Below are 25,780 nucleotides of genomic sequence, written 5' to 3'. Positions count from 1 at the left end.
CATGTCATTCTATAATATATTATAAAAAGAGCGCCATCTCTTGTAGAGTGTTGAAAATATACACATTATCACACATTTTATAAGTCTATTTCAGGATAAAAATTAAAGCTTTTCTTTTTGGTCCCAAAATCAATTATTCTAAATAAACTAAATTAATATTCTTAGATATAAGTATCACACAAGTCACAACTTATCTTCTACTTTTAACAGTCTTCACATTTTGGTATCTAGGTATAATAAACTCTTGTAATATACAACAACAGCCCCTCAGTTCTTGCATAATAATATAATGGTGGAGTTAGAAATTTTATTAATTAATAATTTACCAATTAAACTATGAAATACTCTTTAATAAAATATCTGACTCATTATTTTTGATATGTTAGAAGTCTTATGCAACGAATGCATAATAATTATAGTTAGTAGGCTAGTTCCGCCCCCCAGGGCCTGTAGGGCTTGGAGGTGTTCTGTGAGTACTGGTGGTGTGGCGGATGATGAGGATACGGGGCGGGGTAGTGGGGCGCCGTGGCAGGGTGGGGGCCCAGCGCGGGGGGGCCCGGCACTGGGGGCCCCGGCGGTGCGGGGGGCCCCGCGTAATGCGGGTAGCTGGGGCCTGCAGACAGCGGGGCCGTCACCGCCGAGGATGCGGGGGCGGGGGCCGCACTCGACGTCGTGGGGTCCTGCAACAGACGGCCGGTGTTAGATACTGTTTAACTGTCACTACTGACATCTTGAAGTAGCAGTGGGCAGGGCACAGAGTTCGAAGGACAGACGGCCGTTGGGAAGTGGCCACCACGTACCGAAAGGCGTAGTGTTGGTAGGCCCTCTACAAGATGGACCGACGATGAGGTCAAGATCGCCGGAGTACGTTAGATGAGGGCAGCGCTGGACCGATGGTCGTGGCGATCTTTGGGGAAGGCCTTTGTCCAGCAGTGGACGTCTTTCGGTTGAAATAATGAGTGATCCCATGTTTAAGGTTTAAAGTGACGGGTACAGTCCGATTTAATTAGCATCTTATTACCTTGAGATTGTGCCTGCGGTTGTTATGTGTAGTGTTCATAGACTAAGACACCACTTAACACCAGTTGGACTATTAACACATTTCGTCACTTATTTTCTCTTTCATAAAAATATAATAGACATTTTGAATATTATAGCCAGAATGATCCAAATATTATGTAAAATATAAATGACATCAGAGCAATTAAATACCATTCTAAATAACAAAAAAAATGTGGTCTCCATTGTCAATGTCAAATTACTAAATCTACCATAACATATGGTTACGGCAAAAGTAGAGCTCGTGAGTAAAACATACAAGTAACTCAACGGCCACTTCAATGGCCTTTCAATCAAATAGATTAGTATTTTACAAAGGCTGTACTATAAATAACAAATTAGTTTGTAAGGTGCTGAATCCAATATACGAGTCGTGTTTAAATAATATAAATTATTTCATAAAAAGTAATAAAGAATTAACTGTATAAATATTAATGTTCTTATATTGGACGCATCAGCTTTTAGATCTTGAATTCGTATTCAAATATCTTGACGAATGTTCATTGCTGTATGCTGTAGAGCGGGTGTCTGGCGTGTACCTGTCTTACTTCGGTGTAGGTGTGGTGCGGTGCGGGTGGGTACTGTGGGTAGCCCCAGTTGGACTTGGCTGCCAGCTCCCGCTGCGCCGCGAAGCACTGCAGGTGGCTCATGAGGCGAAGCCGCAGCGGATCCTGGATGTCCAGCCCCTCGCAGCTCACCAAGTAGCGCGCTACTTCGGCTGCGCACTCGCGGAACCCTATGCTGTGGTAGTCCATGGCGTACCTCTGAGGGTCGTAAGCTAACGTGTCCAGACCTGTGGAAACAGACACTCAACATGAACACACAGCTTCTGGTATCGGTGGAGTCTTAAAAGGAGAGCTCGAGCGGGGAGTGGAATTAAAATTTTTTGATTGTTGTCTCATCTATCTATCCTGAACATCTCAATATTTTTATAGAAAGTTTTCCAAGGTCCGAAGTATAGTAATAATGATCAGCCGATATACAAATATTTTATAATATTAAAGTCGAAAAGTCAGGTATAATCATTTAAATATTCGATATTTCGCAGAGACTACGTATATTTTTTTATGAAAATAAGGGACGAGACGAGCAGGACGATCAGCTGATAGTAATTGATACGCTCTGTCCATTACAATTCAGTGCCGCTTAGGATTCTTGAAAAACTCAAAAATTCAGAGGGGCACTACAATAGCGCTCGTCACCTTGAGACATAGGATGTTTTCTCATTAGCCCAGTAATTTCACTAGCTACCCTAGTACCTTCCCATAATCTAGCCTCCTGTGAAAAGGAACCTCCCACTGGTATGTATTACTTTTAAAATCAACAATTAATACGATAAATCATGAACAGATTACAATAATTCTGTATTTAAAAAGTCTTAATTAAATAAATACTTTTTTCACATAACGAAGCATTTTGAGCCGATCCATTTTATATTTGAAGCAATTAAAATTTGTAGAAATTGTTCACCATTATTTAAACAAATTGTTGAATATCTGGTTCTACGATGCAGATGCGACAATTTGCGTATAAATAGGTAAGTGGCACAAAACGACTCACGATACAAAGAAAACCATTCACGTTTCACCCTATAAAAGAACCCTTTGAGCAACAAGTGAAAAGAGACGAAAAATGTTACTACGCGATGAGAAAAGGAGAGAAAATAGTGTAACGGGACATTGTTTCCGGAGTTATTCTTAGGGGAAACTAATAAGGATCCGCTAAAACTTGATGTGGTCTTGAACGAAGGGTTCGTAAAGATAGGGCAGAGAACCTATTATGTGACACTCCGCTGGCAATATTATGGGATTTGGGAAGCTTTAAACGAAGCTCAGTCTGTTAAAACTTATCTCTCTCTATAGAGGCTATAGCCTTAAATAAAACTTAATATTAGGTTTTAACTTTGTATAGACCGTATCAATAAATAATTTCTTATAATTTCATCAATGTATACATTATAAGACTCGGGTGAGATATTAAATTCAGCCCTTGATGAATCAAGAATTCCATCTGGAAAAAATAAGCCTTACCAAAGTAAGACTAATGGTAATATTGATAATATTTCAATATATTAATTAGAGTTTAATATAACTATATATTTTTAGATTTTTAAATATTTAAATATTTCTTTTCGTATTTCTGATAAAATTGAAATAAAAAAATAAAAATGAAAATCTAAATATGTTTTATTAGTAATCTTGTTTCAACTAAAATAAACAAGTTATAATAATATTGTCGATAAAGTTTGGTTTCCGTTGCATTATATTCATCAAAATCATCAATCAATCATCAATATAAAACGGAGTGTAATATTAAAAAGCTTCAATGAAGACAGCGGTATAGAACTCTACATCCACGTCCTTCCTCGCAGTCCCACAGGTGTGCACGAGTCACAACCCCTTCCTGATAGTATTGAACTTCCGGGCCCCGCTCCTGAGAGCGTGGTGCGCCCGGCTCCCGGGAGATTACGATATATGGGCCAAACAATACGAGATGTGTGTCGTCATTCAATGGACTTCCGATACGCAAAAAATATTGATTTTATTGCCTTCTACTACGTAGATCATTAATGAATCGATAGCAATTTGATTATTTTTGAATTGTCTTTACGTATTCTATTACGAGATTAATTAGTTATTATACATATGATGTACGAACGCAGGAATATTTTTCAACGTAACAAAAGAAAGATCCTTAATTAAATTAAATATTTTTAATACAATTAGTGAGAAATTATTTGTTTTGTTTTAAAAGTTATTTATTAATTGAAATTATATATTTTAATTTATTTAATTCTCGTCCATTGGTTGTGGTTCAGTAGACATATGAGTTACAAGAGACTTGATAACTGAGGTATGATACAAATGATGTTGACCAGCTAACGTCAGAGTGTCGAATTTGCGTGACGGTGTATGCGCGCATCTTAAATATTCTCTATGATCATTTTTCCCTAACGCGCCAGTAGAAGTATTAATTCAAATATATGATAAAAAAAACATTCGTAATAAACATGACAATAGAAATCAAATACTGAATAAGAGAATGAGATTATACATTGAACCCGGGAACGGAACACACAATAGAGAGGCCACAGTCCCTCCGAGTCGGGGAGAGTGCTGGCTGGCGGCAGTGGGACGAGGTTCGGGGTTCGGTTCCCACGCGGCCGCAGCCACCCCTGTTTGTACTAAATGCTATCAGGTTTAATAGATTAATCCGGGATTTAATTGATATTGATTACTTAACGAAGATTACTTTATCAATATATTTTAAGAAAACAAATAACAATTGATGATAAAATCATATTTGTGTTCTTTCAGGATAATTGATTACCGCCTAAATCTAATTAAGTGTCTCTGTATTAAAAATGTATTAAAACTGAGATTGTTAAAATGAAACTCAATAGCCGCGGAGATCGGTATCACTTCCTGGTGTTTTTGTGACCGGCGGCAGGTGTGTGTGTGCGGGACCCACTACCTGACGTGGAGGCTGACACACTCCCAGTGGACACAGACATGAGAGTAACAGACATCTGGACAATGGTTCCTCATCAATTGGTTTAAAAACCAATTAGGAGTACCTTGATGCAACGTATAAAAGCGTGATAAAAATGCGAGATTTAATTTAATTTATATTGTCTATAAGGAATGCAATGTGTTATTATAATATAGGCTCTACTTGTAACCTATTGTAGAAATAATAGTCAACTATGTGAGGATAAGCTTATGGAGAATCAAATGTCAAATACGTGGCGTATTAAACTCCTCTATACTCAGTGATCGACAACCTGTAAACACAATAATTTGTAAACATTACTGTGTTTCGGTCTGAAGGGCGCCGTAGCTAGTGAAATTACTGGGCAAATGAGACTTATGTCTCAAGGTGACGAGCGCAACTATAGCGCCGCTCAGATATTTTGGGTTTTTAAGAATTTTGAGCGGCACTGCATTGTAATGGGCAGGGCGTATTATTTACCAGCAGCTGAACGTCCTGCTCATCTCGTCCCTTATTTTCATGAAAAAAACCTGAGCTTCGGTCAAGTTTCAATATTGAATGGCTCGCAAATTTGTGCCTAGCCAGCAGCAACGTTATGTTAGGAATAAAAGCGACAATTTATTGTATATTTACTTCAGACAAATCTAAAACCTATTTCCCACACGCAGCATTCACCCATAAAGTTTTATTATGGTGAACACTCGCTTTTGTACTAAATTTAATTTTGCAAAACATCAATATTTAATAGGAAATTTGTATTTTGAGAAAACACGTTACCATGCATCTGAATTACTACTCAATTTTTCGCCAGTCCAATGTGTTTTTCCTAAGCCAACCCTGTATTGAAGCGAGTAAAACAAGAATATAAACATTTGTCAATTTGATAATCGAAACTAACGCAGAAATAATATTTTTAATATGATTACATAGATTAATTTATTCCAACCGTAATACTCTGCCGAAAATAACATAAAAATCAACAAAGATCGTACACAAAATTACGGAATGTAGGTTATCTTGCCTGAACCTATCGACCAAAAGGAAAAAAATGATTTATGAATGACATCAAGGGTGGCGTTCTAACAATCGGTTAATAATCAAATAACGATAGAACAAGTGATCCATCGACCATGTCTCCCGTGGTAAACCACAATACGCAGGTCTTTTAAATATTCAGAGTGCAGGAACCGGCAACCGACAACCGGTGACCAGTGACCGGTGACCAGCCATCTCCTACGATAAGGTCAACGGTTATTGTTACGGAACGATTAGTGCGATTATTGAGTTGTTTTATTAGTTGAAGTTGAAATATTTTTAATAACACTGTTTGACTTTTATTATTTAACAATATATCTATAACTAAAAAGTTTCTCATTTAATTTAAGCCTGAGGAGTCAAAAATTTAATACATCTTTGTATCATTATGTTGTAATCTCAACTTTATACAATATTATCATGCCAACACGTTAACAACAACAGAAATGTTTATGAGATTTTAATATGTGACTACCTCTTGTAAATAAATGCATGCACCGCATGCAAATACGGTTTTATGATGAGCAATAACATTATATGACTTATAATAAATATATAAAGAGAAAGCAAAGGACTCATAAGTGATATAAATGCAAGATTCATTACAAAGTTACTTCCGTGTTGATGATCGACTCATTCGCAATAATGACCCAAATATGTGCTCGGCGCCGCGGAGAGCCGGCATATCCTGTTAATAGTAGGCCACCTGTCACCCGGGGTGGTGCGTGGGAACTGTCCTGCCGGCCGGGGACCAGCTCCACTGATACCAGATGAGGGCTGATACGACCACTTTATTGCTATTTAATGCTAATTATTGTGTGAAATAGGGGACCAGCGGTGCACTAATTTTTTGATATTGCCTCACCTAATGTATTGATGAAACTCCGATGTAGAATATTGTTTATTTCACAACAATCGCATAATACTTTTGTGAAACGTCTATATATCAAATTCTCGGCTTTTCAATGAATGTGTGATGAACACCAAGTAATAATAATTATTATAACGGGTATATATCGATATATATTATTCTATTTATTTATTTGTATTTGTTTTAAATCACCAAGTAAGTTAGTAACTAGAACCTAGGTGTGATAGGTCCGGGTACCTATCCACCAAAAACTTTCGAAAAGTCAAAACTTAATGATGTAAAGAATGTTTAATTTTATGTCAATTTGAACCTGCAGGAAATAGGTTAACAGTAAATAGCACTTAAGTTTCTTATAGAGCACTTATTCTCGATTCAGTTTTTTATTGCGAGGTTTAACGGTTTCTTTGTTAATTGCAAGGAAGCGGATGTTAAGGCCTACGTTGTTTGGAAGCTCTCTTACATTTCAATGTCGGATATAACGGTCTTGAGGATCACAATCTGGCCACGTGTTCTGAACAAGTGATTGCGGGGTTACGACACTTTTTCTCCAATTCTGTTTGCTCATTATTTCGAAATTAAAAATATACTGTTGAAACTTTGTGGCGAAAGAGGTTCGTTGGAAACGTGCGGAATACATAAAAGTGATCTAAAGTTTTTACACTTTGAGTTTTAATCAATTACTTAATTATCATTAATTCATCTTATTTTTATTAAATACATGATAAATTTTATTGAGGAATCATGTATGTGTTAATATAAATTATATATAAGTTATATGTTCAGGATCACCAAAGTAAAGACTGTGCATTCTGTGACACCCTTATTTGTTGAACATTTAACTCATTTGTCAACATTAATATATTTAAGCGTTTAAGAATGTAATAACTAGTGTTTGTCCAATAAATAAATAAATAAAAACTAGTAAATTAGTTAAGAAATAGTCAGCTTATTACATTTGAGCTCTGGACATAATACAATCAACTAATGATTGTGATACAACTGTATAGGCTGAAAGCGAGTGCATCATAAAATAATTTATTTAATTTATTAATATTTAAATTGCCTCTGAGGTGAAACTTAACATTAACTAAGGATGCCATTAATTCTACATGTACCTAATACATAACAGTAGGTAGGTGTACCTGATTAGTTTTATTGCTAACTAATCATAGTAGTATTTGATGAATGCTTGTGTACGGTCGTGAATATCAGTAGAGTATCAGATGATGAGCTCTCAAGGGTACCTTTGGCATGCAGCATCTTGAGGTGGTCAACGGTGAGCTGCAGGATCTCGGCCTTCTCCAGCTTGGCGGAGCCCTGCTTCTCGCAGGCAGCGGGCACCAGTCGCTTCAGCTCTGTCAGCGAGGTGTTGATGCGGTCGCGGCGCTTCTTCTCAATGACGCCGCGCCGGCGCTTGCGGCTCATGAGCTGGCAGGAGTCACCGGCGCCCCCGGGGGACCTGGACCAAGGACGGGATACTCTTAGCTGATCTGACTTATCTATGAGTGTGAACACAACTCATTATGGCAATAATGCGTTGTTCACGATGCATGTTTGATTTCTAGCTTTACATTTTGCATGCTGTTTGATAATAAATAACTCCTAACGAGGGGAAGGAGGCATTATGAAAGTCTTAAGGGTCTGTAAGGTTGTCACTGTCTAACAAAATGATATGCCAGGAATATTGTTAGAAGGCAAGAAGGAAGAACTTATGAATGAGTGCACTGAACATTTTAGTAAATTTTAGACTCACTTTTATCGTTGAACGCTCAGGTTTTATATTTGACGATATTTAATCATATTTGTATTTTGTGCTGTAAGTATGGTGTTGCTGGTTTTTATTACTTCTTATTTTTTTATATAACTTTTCAAATTAACGAATTACAAACAGCTAATAACAGTAGGATTCAATCTAACGTATTAGATAATTAAACTTAAAATAAGTTAGCAAGGTTAACAAACCACATATCTAAATGATTTTTTTTTACCTTTTTAATTTATTTAATTATTAAAAAAAAACACAACAGCTATTTATATAAACATCTATATCCTAAATGTAGGGTAACAATTTGATATATGAATTTAGTAAATAATATACTTATTCACTAATAATTCTGTTTTTGTTTATGTTACAATACATAAGATCAGACTTGTTACTGAATCAGTTTATTATTTACTAAATAATATTTTGTTTAAATAATTTGATGAATGATACGTTGTTATAGAAACCGGGCATTTCATTTATTATGGAGGCCCTACAGTGTTCGTAGCAAACATGATCGTAGCAATATACATGGATGAGATTATCTGTAGACTTTGATTGTCTTAAGCTCGAGTTGCATAATATATATATATAACAAAACAAGGTAAAATTATTAGAGGAGAATTGGTCAAAAGTTTAATTAATATAAAGTTATTTTTATAAAATATATGTTAGTGACGTGTATTATTAGTGAGCTATCATAGTATAACTAATAAAAGGACTCATTTAGTCATAAAAAAGCATCGCGTAGCGTTTTCATATTATTAAACACAATATTAATGATGGCTTTTCAAATACCTAAAGATAGTTTGAAATTGAAAGACTATATTTTGTATATTATATCGTACCGAAGTACAAACAGCTTATAAAAGTGGGATTGAATTAACTGCCTCTTGCCTGCCGCTGAGGCCTTAGAAGTCTGCGACACAGACGGGGAGATGAGATGTAAGAGGAGGAACTCACGTGGCGTCCTTGCTGCTCTCTTCGGAGAAGGCATCGTCTTCGCTCTCGGAGTGCGCGCGCTTGTTCCTGTGGTGGGAGGGAGGTTGCGGCGGCGCCTGAGGAGGCGGAGGAGCGGGCGCGGGCGGGCCCCAGCCGTAGTTCCACTGGGAGGAGGCCTGGGGCTCCGGCTGCTGGTGAGCTGTCTCCATGTGCCGGTGGTAGTCCATACTTGATCAATCCAAGGGATCACAAAAACACAACAAAAACGAATTCTATTTGTCAAGTTCACTGTCAATAATAGTCCTTAATCACAATTCTCAAGATCTCGATAAGATTGAGTATCCTTGTAAGTTGGAAGTAGTCACGGTAAGCACCAGTCTCGAACGTGCGACACGTGCGCGCGCGTGGACCGGCGGCGCGGGAGTGTGTCGCCCGCTCGCCCGGCCGCCGCCCGCGGCTCGACGTGCGACGCCTCATGCGACCCGGCCCTTATTTTACCAAACACTTACTTACATGAGCTACACAAAACTAGACCTTACCCTATCATAAACAAGTGCAAACGAAAAGCACAATGCATTAATATTTTTTTCAAAATTACAACTTTGTCTTTGTACGAATGCCAATAAATTTTAATCTTTATCACAATTGCATAGAGATTTTATATACGCAACAACAAATGTTCAAAGGCCATTACTATTGGATATCCTCCACGTGTGCATCACATTTGCAGAAAGCGGCCGTATCATCCAGTAATAGATGTGATTATTGCCCGACGAGTGCGGCGTTGGCTGTTTTATATCGCCGCGTGGCCGGCACACGGTGGGAAATAGTCATCAATTAGGAAACGCAACTCCATTCGGGTAACAATTGACGGGAATCAAAAGGGGAGAGATTTATGAATTGAGAAGCGTGCGACTCTGTCTATGTACTCACAGATTATGTGGCTTAGTTACCCAGTCACCCAGTTCGATACTGTACATAGTACCTACTACCTCCTTGTAACAACTGCAATATGTTTTGCTGCCTTAGTGTTGCTAGAACTTGTAAATTAATATTTTAATATTTTTCCAGTTTCCAGACCTTTAATAATAATATTGTGTCTTGAAATAAATTTTTTAGTCAGTAAGTCAGTAAAAAGTATCTCTAATAAATGCGGCTATGGCCTATTCTTTTTCGAGGTGTTTTTCTGACAAAAGCCAATGCGAGTAGATTAAATATAAATAAAAAGGTGTTTGTATACGTATAGTATAATTTATACTTCTTTGGCGTAACAATTCAAATCCTTAAAATTATTTATTCGTCGTGCTATTCTACGTTTATAGAAAGAACAATATTCTAAAAATCGTGAAATAAATTATTGAATATTAACGAATACGGCTGTATTGGCTTTGCTTACCCTGTCCTAATAATGAACGAAGAAACCAAAAAAAAGTAGGTAATTAATGTCGCAAACGTCAGAAAATTTCTGATTTTTTTATTTTTAGATGTCATTGTGCGCGTGCAACGTAATAGTAAAAGAACTTAATCTTCAATAACATCAAAAAGGTATAAACGTCATTATGTTTTGCTTTTATGTCAATGTAATTTTGCATATTATATACCTATTTAAATATGATTTATATATTCTTTTATTGTATTTTGGTTTGGTTTGGTCTTGTTACCAATACTCTAAATAAATAAAACAAACAGTCAATGTAATGTTTAAAAGACATATTTTAATAACTAACTTCAACCTGTTAATTTTAAAATTGCACTCTGATCATATTTTCATAACGCGCCTGAGGAAGTATAACTCCAAAAATATTCAGTAAATTATTTTTATAGCCAGTCTTACGATTGGCTTTACATTGGCATCTAGGTATGTATGTAAGGGAAACTGTGAAAGTAATTTTCACCCACTTCAAAACGTTAGTATTGAAACAGCCTGGGCACTTATCAAATACCGCTGATTATATAACATACTCAGAACTTTGCCCTTGTCTGTTGATTCTGGTTATGATAAAATATATCATGACCAGAATATACGATAATACACGAAATATACGATGATACACGAGATAAGAAGAAATTGTGTCTTAAAATAAAAATATAAGATATGGATGTCGTTTTAAAATTAAAACAAAAAAAAAATATATTAATTTATCAAATATAAATTTGCTGGGCCCTGTAGTCCACGAGGTTAGTACTGCAAAGATATACCACCATGACATAATACCATTGTCATGGTGGCCAAAGTTGAACGTATGCTTCTCTGTGTCAGTTACATCAGGGGGCATAAAGTTTTAACATTTTATAATTTACGATTTGTTACGTCAATACTGTGGGTATGCATGTCAGACATAGCGCTAAATACTTGGCAGATTACTGTAGTGGCTGGTTCTACGGGCTTATTCTTCATAGCAAAGTTTCTTCTACAGATGTGATTAATCAACCGCATCCTCTCTAAACATTTACTCTCCAAAGTATTAGTATATTAGTATTAGTATACACGCCGGAACTTCAATTCAAAATTTCAATGTATCATTTTTGCATCATCATCAACAGTCGGAAGACGTCCAATGCTGGAGAAAAGCCTCCCCCAAAGATCTCAAAGACGATCGGCCCTGCGCTGCCCTCATCCAACGTATACCGGCGATCTTGACCATTCGTCGATTCACCAACATGCTTAATTCTTGCATCAAACGGATCAAAAGGATAAAAAAAAGCAATTGAAATTCAAACAGACTAATGCACCAAAATATTCTAGGTGTCATGGGAAAAAAGTTTCTCTCTGAATTTAAAGCCAAGACTTTTTTACTTAATCCAAAGTAGCACGTACGATAAACCGGCAATAGCATACTAATACCTCTTTTAGTATATATAAAAAAAAAAAAACAAAAACACGCTCTAATAGCAAAAGGTCAACTATAGGTGAAATAATTATTTATGTCACACCTCAGAAAGTGCTTTTCTTTTCGTGTAACAACTGGGAAAATAAAACGTCACTTATTACACAGAAAAGTAGTATACATTCCAACGCCGTTGAGCGGACAATAATATATATTAATAAAGTACATTTTGATACAAGTGCTTAGAATGTCATTTTTGCACGAGGCTCGGTTTATTGACCCAAGTCGATGGCACGGGTCAACTATAGGGACGACTGGAATTGACGCTTCCCCACGTGCATGAGAAAACTTAGTTCGATAACTAGGTTTTTTCATGGATTTGCAAAAAAGATTTGCATTTTCGAAGAATACAGCGAATGATAAATAGTTACAGTTTGAAGAAAAATATTCAATGATCTGCATTCAGTAAATACAATTTTTTATTAATCTTAATTAAAAATAGTTTTAATTGCGTTATTTATTTGTTTACTAAATTATACTTTAATATTAAAAAAATAATTTATAAATTCAATTCAGGAATAGTAGTTATAAATACATATTAGTGCCAAATGTAAGGTGATTACATATAGCCATCGAGCATACTAGAAAAAATTAATTTTAGTGATAAAATGCACGTATTATTGTATAACAAATAATAATTGTGAATTATAAATAATTTTGAAAAAATATTAAATGTTTTTCGTCTTAATTAGAGACACATTTATTTATTCCAAAAATGTAAATGGATTTTCATCGTTGTAATACCTCTTTATTGTTACAAATAAAAACTATGTTAAATTATACTATACTATATTAAATTCAGTTAAGTAATTAAGTTTAAATTTTCCCGGTTTAATTAAGTTTAAATTTTCAATTTAACCGGGAAAATTTAAACTTTGCAGGGATAATTCTATCATGCACAAGTGTGAAACATTATTATGCACGTTTGTGTTATAGTCCGGTTTATGGCCCCGAAGACGATGTAATAAGGCTCGCTTTACGAGCAAGTGTGTTGAAAAGGTAATTTCAGTTTAAGTTAATCTTCCAAAACATATTATGAGTAAAAATTTAAAGAAGTCTGAACAATTCACAAGTGCACGCCTCATAATCTCATTTTCAAGTACAATAAATTTGATCATTTGTAAAAGTGTACACAAGTACGTAGATGCACTCCTTCTCGAGTTCACCATAGCTCTCGAAATCAATGTCCAGTCGTATCTAAGTAATTTTTAAATAATAATTAAACAACATTTAATTGAACACTCATATTAATTGAGAAAGTCCGCAGTGTGTTTACTTTAAATCAGAGAGTTTCTAACTGCCACTTCTTTATTTTTTCAAATATGCGAAATTTAAATAATCCAATTAGTCTTCTTAAAATATACACAAATCTTCTTCAAAGAATGCTTATATTTTTTATATTTGTCAAAAGTCAGGAGAAAATATCAGATATCTATGGCGGCAAGGCTTTAATGTTAAATTTCTCAGGGTTCGGTTTATAGCAAAGCACGTTCGCATAATCTGGATTTTCACATCAAGTCTGCTAAAAAAACAAGGCATTACCTCGATCAGGATTATAATCACTTGAAACCCTCTTCAAATAAATACTTTTTAGGTAAAAACTACAGTTGACATATTAAGTATTAGACAGAGCCTATCCGTGGACGTCGCGGCCGACTTACTCTACAACAAGATAAATAGATACAACAGTTTGCCTCTCATATAATGTTGAAAACATTTTGAATCGCCATATATAACATCGCACTTTACGACACACACGGAAGCCAATTTTAAGAATATTGTAGCACCTTTACAATTTAAGGAATAATTCTATCCCCGCCCTACTAACTCTAGTAGGAATTCCATCCATCCATCAATCTCTCATCCATTGATCCTCACCTTTACGAATAGTGTTTACAGGGAAGCATAGTAGTAACGACCGCTGTCACCAAGAAACTTCAGCTCGATACTTACACTAATTAATAAAAAAAAATGGCTTTAATACCAAAAATAAATTAGCTATATGTAACGGTTATCAATGGCCTATTAAGAACTGAATGCTATTTCAGTGAATTTGAAAACAAATTTAATTACAACCTTATAGTTTCAGCTGATAAAAACCTTTTAAATTACCGAACCAGTAATTAATTATCATTTAGTTAAAGCTTGGTACTTACTATTATATTATTTTACCAGTTGGAGACTCCTTTGCGCAGGATGCCGGCTAGATTATCGGTACCACAACCGCGCCTATTTCTGCCGTGAAGCAGTAATGTGTAAGGCACTGTAGCTTGTAGCTAGTGAAATAACTGGGCAAATGAGACTTAACATCTTATGTCTCAAGGTGACGAGCGCATTTGTAGGGCCACTCAGAATATTTGGGATTTTCAAGAATCCTGATAGGCACTGCATTGTAATGGGGCGTATCAATTACAATCAGCTGAACGTCCTGCTTTTCTCTTCCCTTATTTTCATAAAAAAAAATAATTTGACCAAAAATATGAAATTACTATTACTTAATTATTAAATGTTGACATGAAATCTTCACTAATGTCATCAGTCTGTGTGTGTATTTTTAAGTGATTTAACATAATTTATGAAACTTTTTGCCTCGCACAGCCACTTTGTGGAATCAAATACTGGCTGCAGTATACCCGAAGCCATACGACTTATTAAGCTTTCAAACTTGAGGATACTCTCACCTTAAAGGCTTGAAAATTTAGGATTTAATTTTAACAAATTTTAAGGAGGAGGGACTGAAGAGAATATCACTTCACGGTTCGCCAAAGCACGAGCAACCTTTGCACGGGGAGTTAAGCTCAAAATATTTCGGTCCAAAGTGTAGACCGTTATGATGTATCGGTGTGAGACGTGGAAGGTCACCATGCCTATCTCTCATCAACTTTAGGTTATCGTTAACCGATGCCTTCGAAATATCGTCGGTATTCACTGGTCCGAAATATTTGCAACGATCATCTTTTGCGATGCTATTATGAAGTCCCAATCGACCAACAGATAAAACGCCGCAAATGGAACTGGATACTCCGGAGGGATCACAAACATATATCGAGGCATGCCCTATCCTGGAACCCTGAAGGAAAACGTAAACGTGGCCGTCCAAAGCAAACCTGGCGGCGGACTGTCATTGACGAAGCGAAAGACATCGGAAAGACCTTGAGTCAAATTAAGAGAAATGCTCAGGACCGATCGCGATGGAGATGTACTGTGGATGCCCTATGCCTCAGCTAGGGGATACAGGAACTTAAGTCAAGTAAGTCAAAGGCTTAAAATGGATATATTATCTTGACCTTTGGTATTACGAATGTCCATGGGAGGCTGGTTTTTCAATTCATACGCATGTTCCATCTATTTATTTTTGATCTAGGAATAAATCATAAAAACGTGTGTTTTCCGCATGAAAAAGCTAACCCGTTTTTTGTAGGCGTGACAGCATGCGAGTCACATTCGGGAAGGTATACGGTGAGACTTTGAGACAGGTGCTTGTGAGGACTGTTCACGATCATTGTTGGTGCGCCGACCGCGAGGCTTTCCTTTGTGCTCAAACAACACAATTCAAGTGTGTTCGGCCATTGTCGGGCCTGCGCTCAGGTTAACTGTTGATCTTGCGCTGTGGGAACTTATTTATACACTGTGTATGTTTGTACTGTGGCCGCCTAAAGCAATATTTATCTGTTATAGAAATGACGTCTAAATTTTTTAATAAACATCAATATATTGAGAGCTCTATTTAGGAATAATTGTTGTGTTGTGGTTGAATTTGTGTAGTTTCTGACCAAACTCCCGAAGCGTCTTCTATTGTAGGTTTTACAATAGAAATCGCCTCGAGAGTTAACGAAAGCATTATAGCAGATTTATTATATTAAGAGGTCTCATAATATGGCAAAACCAAAAATCAATCTCGTTTCCTACAGATAGATGAGCGCGCCACTGAATAATCGAGCGCAGTTAGTTACATGGTCAATTTTGTAGTTTTTGTTTGTTTTAAGTATTATAATTTGTTTTTAATAAAATAATGCTGCTTAGTTCCCTTATTCATAATGGTCCGCTAACTTAAAACAGCCGCTAAGGAGTGTTATTTCTCATTCTGACTTAGGTCTATAGAAAAGGACAGAGTGCGAATTAGCAATGCTTTAAGTTAGCAGACTATTATGAATAAGGGGGTTAGTGTCTAGAAAATCAAATTCCCTAAATAATGTCGTAAATTTTATTACATAATAGTTATCCATTATGGAGGTAGCTCAACATAAGTAATTAAAATAGTGTCATATTCAGTTTTTTTACCATGATAAAATATTATACATTTAAAAATCTTAATTCAGTGTTTAGTGACATCATACATCGCGAGACATCACAAATGACATCAAAAAGAATTCTAAATGAATCCATTTTGAGAAAATAAATACCTTTTTATGCCTTTTAAAACATCTTATTTAGGTTTTAAATAAAAACGTCTCGTAATATGTACTTACTTCATAGAACTATATTTTTGTTCTAAGTTCTCAAAAATATAACAATTTTCGTTTAATATCCAATACTCTTTAAATATGAATTAACATGTTAATTTGTTTACCTTCTACACCTAGTATTAGAAAAAATTGAGAGCCAAGACGTAGACGAGAATTTAAAATAATTATTTGAAAATTAAACACATAGTACCTATTATACAATCATATTGACTTATTATATTTACACATTACAATTTTAACATGGCTGGATTCGCAATTCTGTATTTTTTATGCTTGCTTATTTACTTCTTATCTTAGTAAAAAAATACAAAAAGACGCCTTTGTAACACTTCGTCATTTAAAAAACAAAATTGAATCTTGCGAAATAATTCGCTTACTTGAGGATTTAAATTAATCGGATTAACTCAAGTAAAGTAAAAAACAACAATAGTTGCAAAATATAAGAACGGGGTCCCTTAAATGTAACCCGTCGATTTAAAGTATTCTTTGAACCTTTCTCAGCGGGACGCAAAATGTCTCCTTGTATAGTATCACATTAATTTAATTTATAGTATTATCCCGGTAAGCCAGAACGATAAAAGTGTAGTTAATATAATGTGTTTAATATAATATTTGAAGGTGTCTAAGAGAGTAAATACTTCTGAACTTGTGACCTTAGGCGGTGGTAATTACATACCATCCATAAGTTTCCTTCTTCAGAATATATAATCCGTTTAATCTCAATGTTCACGTCAATACCATTCTTACCATTCTTGGAATTCACGCAAATGATATCTGAATTATATACGAAACATAAATGTACATGACTTTCAGAACCTACAGGAACATTTGTGTGAATGCATCCTGCGCTAGATCATTTGTTTTGTTTTGCTGGTCTTCAATTAGTCGGATTAGCTATGAGCAGATAGGTAGTCAGGAGAAGATCAAGTTTGGTTTTGTGAATTACAGCCCTAGGCTTCCCCTAATTGGTCAGCAAATGATCTTACTCACAATCGGCTGCAGGAGAGAATGTGATAGTCGTGTAGTTTGTTTTCATAATTTTATTTGTGTTGTGGCTTTCCAAAAGTCTGAGTAAGTGTAACAAGTTCAAATTTAATTAATTGTGCTTGTCCGTTATGTAACTAGTTACTCCATGTCAACCAAGGCTAGTTAACAAGTTCCAAATCCACGTTTATTCCACCAATATTTGTCTTCAAACATTCCGACACGTGTTTCGCCTCTACACAAGGCATTCTCAGGAGATGTTGACTCGCCAGAGTCTGGCACGAGACTCAAAGGCCAGTCATGAGTACTTTTCTAGGCGTCATTCCGAATCGATGTGATGTGGTGCGATTTGGAACACTTGCTTTCTTTTATTTACCCAAGCGTTGTGATGCTTAGTTGGACTTGAGCTATTTTCAGGATCAAGGCAGGTGAGGCGATCCTAAGCAAAAGTTCCTACAGGAACTACACTAGATCGTTGCGGTTTGTAAGCTTTCATCAAATGGAATTGGTTCGTGGGAGCTCATTTATTTATCCATTACTTAACAATCAGTTAAGTCCACTAGGTAAATGTCACGGAACAAATACTATTTACAATTAAAACACTAACATTACGTATTATTTTTCCTCAATACAAACATATTTGCGTGCGCCACAATCCTTATTTCGTTTCAACAAAGTGTATTTTCAATTATATCGATGTGTGACGTACTAGGTTTGGTTTCGTAGTTTCCCGTGTGAACGAGTCCGAGGGTGCACGAGGGTGGGGGTTACTCTGAGCCGCTATCATTTCGATATGTGATGTGATAATACTTCTGTGTTTGTTGACTCACACAAAGAGTTTATATTGGTCGCCTTTGATGATGTATATGCTTTAAATCCTCTATTAAAGATTCTGAAACTTAAACAAACCAACATTGCCAACATTAAAACACCCAATGTCCTAATAACCATTACATCATCTAATCGAGTGTTTTAATGAAATTAAGTACAACATTACATCATCCGTTTTCATAATAAAACTCCTTTGGATGATATTATGGTTACTAGGGTTGGCTTTTTTAATGTTAGTTGTTTCAGAATCTTTAATAGAGGATTCATATTATGGGTGTAGATAAAGTCTTGTATGCAACAGCATATACAACAACATTTTTACCTACTATGGACACAGTAAAACTACACTTTAAAAAGTATGCGTGCATACATGTTAGTTAGTTATATTTAGTCTGGGCATAAGTTCTGTTGCAAATAAAATTACATCTAGTAGTATTATGACGTATGAAGTAACAATTTTTTGTGACGTAATACATGTATATAATAATTTATTCATAATAAAACCGATAAAAAAGTGTACTTACCGGTATTGAAATATCCTATTGTTTGAAATATAAAACAAACTTTTAAAGCGTTTTAGTCCGAGCAAGAAAATATAGAGTTATTGGGGTCCCGTTTCACTCACACATATTTTCCACAAAGAGACCCAGCCAGCAATCAAACTGTGTCTCGGATAGAGGAAGAGTTTATTGTGCCGTGTCTTCTCTCTTAATGCTCCATTAGTTTCCGAAGCGGTGGTAGTGCTGTAATTGATATAGAAAGGATTCGAAAGGAATTTTCAGAAAATAAATATATATATTGTTTTATATATAGATATTGTTTTATTTTCAAGGATTAAAGATTTTTGTTGATATTTTTATTGTTTTAAACAATAATTTGCCTCAAACAGAGATGTAAAATTGACGTGAAGAAGAGACCAAGTGAACTACAATATTGAACGCCTATTTTGGCTGATGAGTAGAAACTCTGCACTCTTTGTGAATAATAAACTTTTTTTTTTATGGAATAGGAGGACAAACGAGCGTACGGGTCACCTGGTGTTAAGTGATCACCGCCGCCCACATTCTCTTGCAACACAAGAGGAATCACAAGAGCGTTGCCGGCCTTTAAGGAAGGTGTACGCGCTTTTTTTCAAGGTACCCATGTCGTATCGTCCCGGAAACACCGCACAAGGAAGCTCATTCCACAGCTTTGTAGTACGAGGAAGAAAGCTTCTTGAAAACCGCACTGTGGAGGACCGCCACACATCCAGATGGTGGGGATGATATCCTAACTTGTGGCGTGTCGTGCGATGGTGAAATTCGGCGGCAGAAATCAGGTTAAACAGCTCTTCGGAACACTCCCCGTGATAAATGCGGTAGAAGACACACAATGAAGCGACGTCTCTACGCAATGCCAAGTGATCCAGCCATTCACAGAGCACTGAGTCCCCGACAATTCGAGCTGCTCTACGTTGCACGCGGTCAAATGGATCGAGCAGATACTGGGGTGCACCAGACCAGAGATGACAGCAATACTCCATGTGTGGCCGGACCTGCGCTTTGTAGAGCGCTAGAATGTGGGCCAGCATGAAGTATTGCCGTGCTCTATTGATGACGCCCAGCTTCTTCGAAGCCAATTTGGCTTTGCCCTCCAGATGGCCACGGAATTGGCAATCGCTCGAGATTTCGAGACCCAGTATTCCGATACTAGGCGCGGCTTTAAGAGAAGTGTTCTCGAAGAGCGGTGATACGACAAATGGGGTTTTCTTAGTGGTAAACGCGCAAACGTGAGTCTTCTGGGGGTAAAATTGGACAAGGTTCAATTTACCCCATTCCGCGACCTTCTCGATAGAAGACACAAGTTTCTCCCGGCACTGGTCGACGATTTCCCGAGAGAGACCTGCATGGCCCGTGTATACGGCATCACCAGTGCTGTCATCTGCATAGCAATGCATGTTGGAGGTGTCCAACATATCATTGATATGCAGAAGAAACAGCGTAGGAGATAGCACACAGCCTTGGGGCACTCCAGCATTCACGGGCGTCGGGTTCGAGCAATATCCGTCGACAACGACCTGTATGCTACGCCTAGTGGGGAAGCTGGAGGTCCACTTGCACAAGCTCTCGGGAAGCCCAAATGATGGAAGTTTTGAGAGGAGCGCCTTGTGCCATACACGATCAAAGGCCTTCGCTATATCCAGGCTAACTGCCAGCCTTCCCCCTTGCTTTCAATAGCCGCCGCCCATCTATGTGTTAGGTATACCAGAAGATCACCTGCCGACCGTCCATGGCGAAAGCCGTACTGTCGGTCGTTGATCAACTGGTGACCCTCTAGGTATACTAAAAGCTGGTGGCTAATTATGCTCTCCATGATTTTGGAGAGCAGGGAGGTGATAGCAATAGGCCTGTAGTTCGCCGGATCCGAACTGTCTCCTTTTTTTTGCGTCGGATGGACAAGGGCTGACTTCCATGAGTCAGGGACTACGCCTTTGGAATAAGAGTGCCGGAATAAACGCGTTAGCACCGGTGTCAACTCAGGGGCACACGTTCTAAGCACGATTGGAGAAATGCCATCCGGCCCGCTCGACTTCCTGACGTCCAACGAAAACAGAGTTCGCCTAACAGTTTTCTGTCTGAACTTTACTTCAGGCATAGAGCTCTGACAACGCGGGATGGTCGGCGGTGTTTTTCCGTTGTCGTCAAGAGTCGAGTTGGAGGCGAAAAGAGCGCACAGGAGCTCGGCTTTCTCTTTTGCCGTATGGGCCAGGGTGTCATTCCTCATGTGCAACGGCGGCATGGACGGCTGGTTGAAGTAACTATTGGTATAAAATTCCACTCTGAAACCCCATATAGACATATGGCATTCACATATTGCCAGCAAACATATTTTTAATTATGATTATTTGACGTTTGAGTATGTTTGTTGCATCACTTTACATATTAAATTGTAATTGAAATGATTTGTAAAACGATGAAAATGTAAATCTTGATATAAAAGAGTGGCAATGAGTTTCTTGCTACCTTTTCTCATTAGCTCAACCCTCTACGAAGTAGCAGTAGATTCAATGAGAATTTTTTTGACATTTATAAGCGTCATTTCCGTGACTTACATGAATAAAGTGATTTTGATTTGATTTGATTTGAAGGGTGCAAAACAGTATATTGAGGACTATTGTCTTGACTACTCAAATATAGCTGGTGATTTAGGCAAACGACATATTCTTGAAATTTCACTGTAATAGTGACATTAAAAGTATTGCTTATTATGCCTAACTGAAACATTTAAAAAGCGGGTGTCTGAAACTAACCTCAAAATAAATAACCATACAGTAGCCTCACAGTTCACAAGAACGAACCAGAACCGAGGAGGTACATGTGTTATATTGAAAAAAGGTTTAGAATACACACCTCTAATCGAGATAAACAAAGTGGTGCAACCAATTTTAAATGAGCTTTGAAATTTGCGGCGTAAAGATTAATTCTCTAAAGACTGTTGTTTGCTTATACAGAACTCCTTCATCAGATATATAATTTAAATCATAATTTTTTTTATGGAATAGTAGGACAAACGAGCGTACGGGTCACCTGTTGTTAAGTGATCACCGCCGCCCACAATCTCTGTCGTTCGTTGCCGGCCTTTCAGGAAGGTGTACGCGCTTTTTTTGAAGGTACCGAATATCGTTTCGTCCCGGAAACACCGCACAAGGAAGTTCATTCCACAGCTTTGTAGTACGTGGAAGAAAGCTCCTTGAAAACCGCACTGTGGAAGACCGCCACACATCCAGATGGTGGGGATGATATCCTAACTTGTGGCGTGTCGTGCGAAAGTGGAATTCGGCGGCAGGAATAGTTTAAACAGTTCTTCGGAACACTCCCCGTGAAAAATGCAGTAAAAGACACACAATGAAGCGACGTCTCTACGCAACACCAAGTGATCCAGTGAAATTTGCGGCGTAAAGAATAATTCTCTAAAGACTGTTGTTTGCTTATACAGAACTCCTTCATCAGATATATAATTTAAATCATAATTTAATATTCAATAAACAGTTAATAATAAATCTTAATATATAGAGATTGGAATTTAAATGTACTAACTAAATATAAATCTGTTGAAAAACTAAATACAATACTTGCTAATTATAACCTTATTAACTACATAACAAAGGCAACAAGGAAATTATCCTGTATTGACCTTATAGTAAGTAATATTATTAGGAGTACAACAGCAACAAGGGTCTATTCTTGAAGCGTTCCTCTTCCTTCCTAATCTTGTAGAGAAAAAAATATATGGTAGTATTGTTTGCGGTCCTGCGGATGACACTTCACTGATATTCAAAGTGAAAAGAAACCTATTATTTATGACGAAGTAAACGTCGTGACGTCGTCCAAACGTGACGAAGTAATTCAGCGGCATAGAGGAAGATTGAGAAGACTAAGTTATTCCCGAGTCTCCTTTGGGTTTGTGTTTTCCTCATAAAAATCATTTAATCAATTAGTGTATTCAGTGATAAGCTCTCATTATAAAAAAGTACGAATTTTATTCATTAGCTGATCCAAAAAACATCTTAAGCTAAGATAATCAGGTCTCCTAACCGGCGTAGTACCTAATACCGTAGACCACAGATCGTAGACAGAAGGCGCGTGGTAGGGCGAGAGGCCCATGCGCAGCGCGTGTGAGCCGCGCGTGGCCTGCCGTCGCACGCGCCCGGCGCCGCCATTGTTCATTGATCGATCATCACTTGATTGTGACAGTGTATCAATTAGAAGCAGCACAGGTGTGATTACTTGACAGTTAACACTTACAGTATTTGATTTTACAAATATATCAAGACAAGTAAAAAGCTTAAAATTAAACTTCAATAATTAATTCTAAATTTCTAAATACCTAATAGCTCGTTTTCTCCGCCGCTAAATGGAATGAAGTCTTTGATACTGCCGTTGCTCGTTTTAATACTATCTATCCTATCTTAAAACTTGTAACATATTATATATCCGTGTGGGGAGGTGCCCCAAACAGAAAGCTTAAATCTGTTTAGGTTGCCCAACGTACTTTCAAACCAATACCTTTTCTGCACTGACACACTTTATCAGTAACGTGGACTACTTACTCGTACTAACCTTGAGACAATTATTTGTACTAAAAATAATCAAATTGCGTCATTCACAAATAATTAACAATTATCAGATGTTGCTATGCAACAACCGCATAAATTATACGTTTTGGACACAAAAAAACCTTCCATAAATTTATAACAAAATGCATACATTCTCTCGACCCCTATAAATAAATCAAAATTAATAAATTCCTTAACATAATATGTCCACCCAATACAAACCGTTGCAAGAGTATTTAAATTTCTTCATAGTCTCACTTTAATGACAAGAGTGACAGTATCAGGATAGAAAGCATATACTTATACAAATACATTAATAACTACCTATTACTGACTCACAAAATAGTATTTCAGTCATTAGCATGTCCATTCTGAAACTGCCACAGATAACACTAAGGTAGGTTATTGCACTTGCAAGTGCAGACATCACCCTCTCAGACTCACTCATTCACCAAGTCATAACACACAAAGAGAGGATCAGACCACAGACAATAATTACGAGCCTTATATTGTTAGAGTACATAATTCAAATTCATATTCAAAATAGGATTTAAAATCACTTATTGAACGTCACAAACTACCATCCATTCGAAAAAGTATTCCTCAGACCTGAGAAAAACGGGCGTAACAAACTCAGCGGGCTTCTTTTTTTTCATAAAAATATTGATACAATACAGGGTGTCCCGTAATCAGTGGACCAACGGGATACCCGTGATAGGGGTGGTCATCATCTATCGAAAACACCAAATTTTACTGTTCTAGGGCCAGTAGTTCAAAAGATATGATTTTTTAAGCATTATTTTGAAAATTCTACCCTTATCAACACAAAAGTTGAAAAAAAATATTTTTTATTTTTATTTTGCCCTGTTTCTTAACTTAAGGTGGCTGAGGAAACATGTGTCTTCACAATTAAATCCATTTTTGTGAATAAATATTGCCAAATTAAAAATTAAAAACCAAAACATGCGCAAATATCAAATAACTAAATTTGCAACGTGATGTTTGAAGCAAGCTAGTGCAAAAAAAATGTATGACAGCCTTGCGGACCATTATTTAAAAAACATCTGCAGTTCATACTGATTCCAAAAAGGTATAACAATATTACATTTTACAAAAAAAATAACTTAATAACCAATTTTAGACTCCAATTGCGAGAAACATTTAAGCGCTATCTATTCTGAGAATTATTTTGTTATCGAGAGAGAGATAACACAATATGCTATCTCTTTCTCGCTCAGGTACCTTTTTCGTTTACGGGGTCCTATTGGCCGACGCCTATGATCCCCACACCCTAATTTTTCAAATTATTCTTAGTTTCATCAGAGACTTGCTCATAGCTCGTAGCTGCACACGTGTTTTTTACTTCGCTACCATTACGACTCTTTTTTTTGGTGACTGACGCTTGAATTGGACCTTGTTTGTCTTTGTGATTTGGATACTGTTTGCCCGGATTTTATAAAATGCCTAATACCTATACTCCTCGTGAATATGCTGAGATGTATTTTATTTACGGTCTGTGTAATGCAAACGCTCGGCAAGCAGCCCGTACGTATCGTGAGCGCTATCCTAATCGCGACCGCTATCCGGATCATCGAATTTTTCTCCGTGTAAATAACGCGTATTTAGAAGGCAGAATTCCCGGAGCTGCAAACAACGTGGGAAGACCTAGAAGAGTCGATGAACTTCAAATACTGGCCGAAGTGACAGAAGAACCTTCTACGAGTGTTCGTCGTATTTCAAGACGTACTGGTATAGCAAAAACAACAGTACATCGCATTTTAAAAAGAAACAGTTTATACCCTTATCATATTCAACGAGTGCAGGCACTATTACCTGCTGATTATCAACGGAGGATAGATTTTTGTGCAGAGATGCTTCGCCGATGCCGACAAGATCCACTATTTTTCAATTCAATATTATGGAGCGATGAATCGTGTTTTAAAAGAGTTGGAGTGTTTAACATTCATAATTTACATGAATGGGCTGTTGTGAATCCACGTATTGTACGAGAAGATAGATTCCAGCACCAGTTTGGAGTCAATTTGTGGGCTGGAATCTTAGATGGTAAACTTATTGGTCCATTTGAGCTCCCACCGAGGCTTAATGGTGCTCGGTACTTGCAATTTTTAAGAAATGACTTAAGTAATTTATTAGCAAATGTACCACAGGAGGTATGTGAGAGGATGTGGTTACAGCATGATGGCGCACCCGCTCATTATTGCAGACAAGTGAGGGAATATTTAAACGAGTCTTACCCAAGTAGGTGGATTGGACGAGGAGGTACAATCCCATGGCCAGCTCGATCACCTGATCTTAATCCATTGGATTATTTTTTATGGGGATATTTTAAAGAAT

The 25,780-nt window shown here is 37.0% G+C and overlaps 1 protein-coding gene across 1 annotated transcript; it reads right to left on the bottom strand.

Annotated features, from left to right (window-relative positions):
• Window positions 1–233: 233 nt before the first annotated feature.
• On the bottom strand, window positions 234–9,545 carry LOC126976331 (hairy/enhancer-of-split related with YRPW motif protein). The gene is made up of 4 exons (XM_050824624.1): window positions 9,183–9,545; window positions 7,702–7,916; window positions 1,599–1,852; window positions 234–680 (listed from the first exon to the last, which is right to left on the bottom strand). The coding sequence occupies exons 1-4, from the start codon at window positions 9,386–9,388 to the stop codon at window positions 420–422; spliced, it is 936 nt and encodes a 311-aa protein (XP_050680581.1). The 5' UTR covers window positions 9,389–9,545; the 3' UTR covers window positions 234–419.
• Between the last annotated feature and the right edge of the window lie 16,235 nt (window positions 9,546–25,780).

The sequence above is a fragment of the Leptidea sinapis genome, chromosome 40 (assembly GCF_905404315.1).
Source record: "Leptidea sinapis chromosome 40, ilLepSina1.1, whole genome shotgun sequence".
Taxonomy (NCBI): Eukaryota; Metazoa; Arthropoda; class Insecta; order Lepidoptera; family Pieridae; genus Leptidea; species Leptidea sinapis.
This window is presented reverse-complemented; position numbering and strand designations above follow the sequence as displayed.

What these genes read in the sequence shown, in the direction of transcription:
- LOC126976331 (XM_050824624.1), bottom strand. Translation starts at nt 9,388, where the DNA reads ATGGACTACCACCGGCACATGGAGACAGCTCACCAGCAGCCGGAGCCC. An exon ending in CAAGATGCTGCATGCCAAAG is followed by an intron (nt 1,853 to 7,701) that starts GTACCCTTGAGA and finishes CTGTTTCCACAG; the next exon opens with GTCTGGACACGTTAGCTTAC. An exon ending in CCTACACCGAAGTAAGACAG is followed by an intron (nt 681 to 1,598) that starts GTACACGCCAGA and finishes CGTCTGTTGCAG; the next exon opens with GACCCCACGACGTCGAGTGC.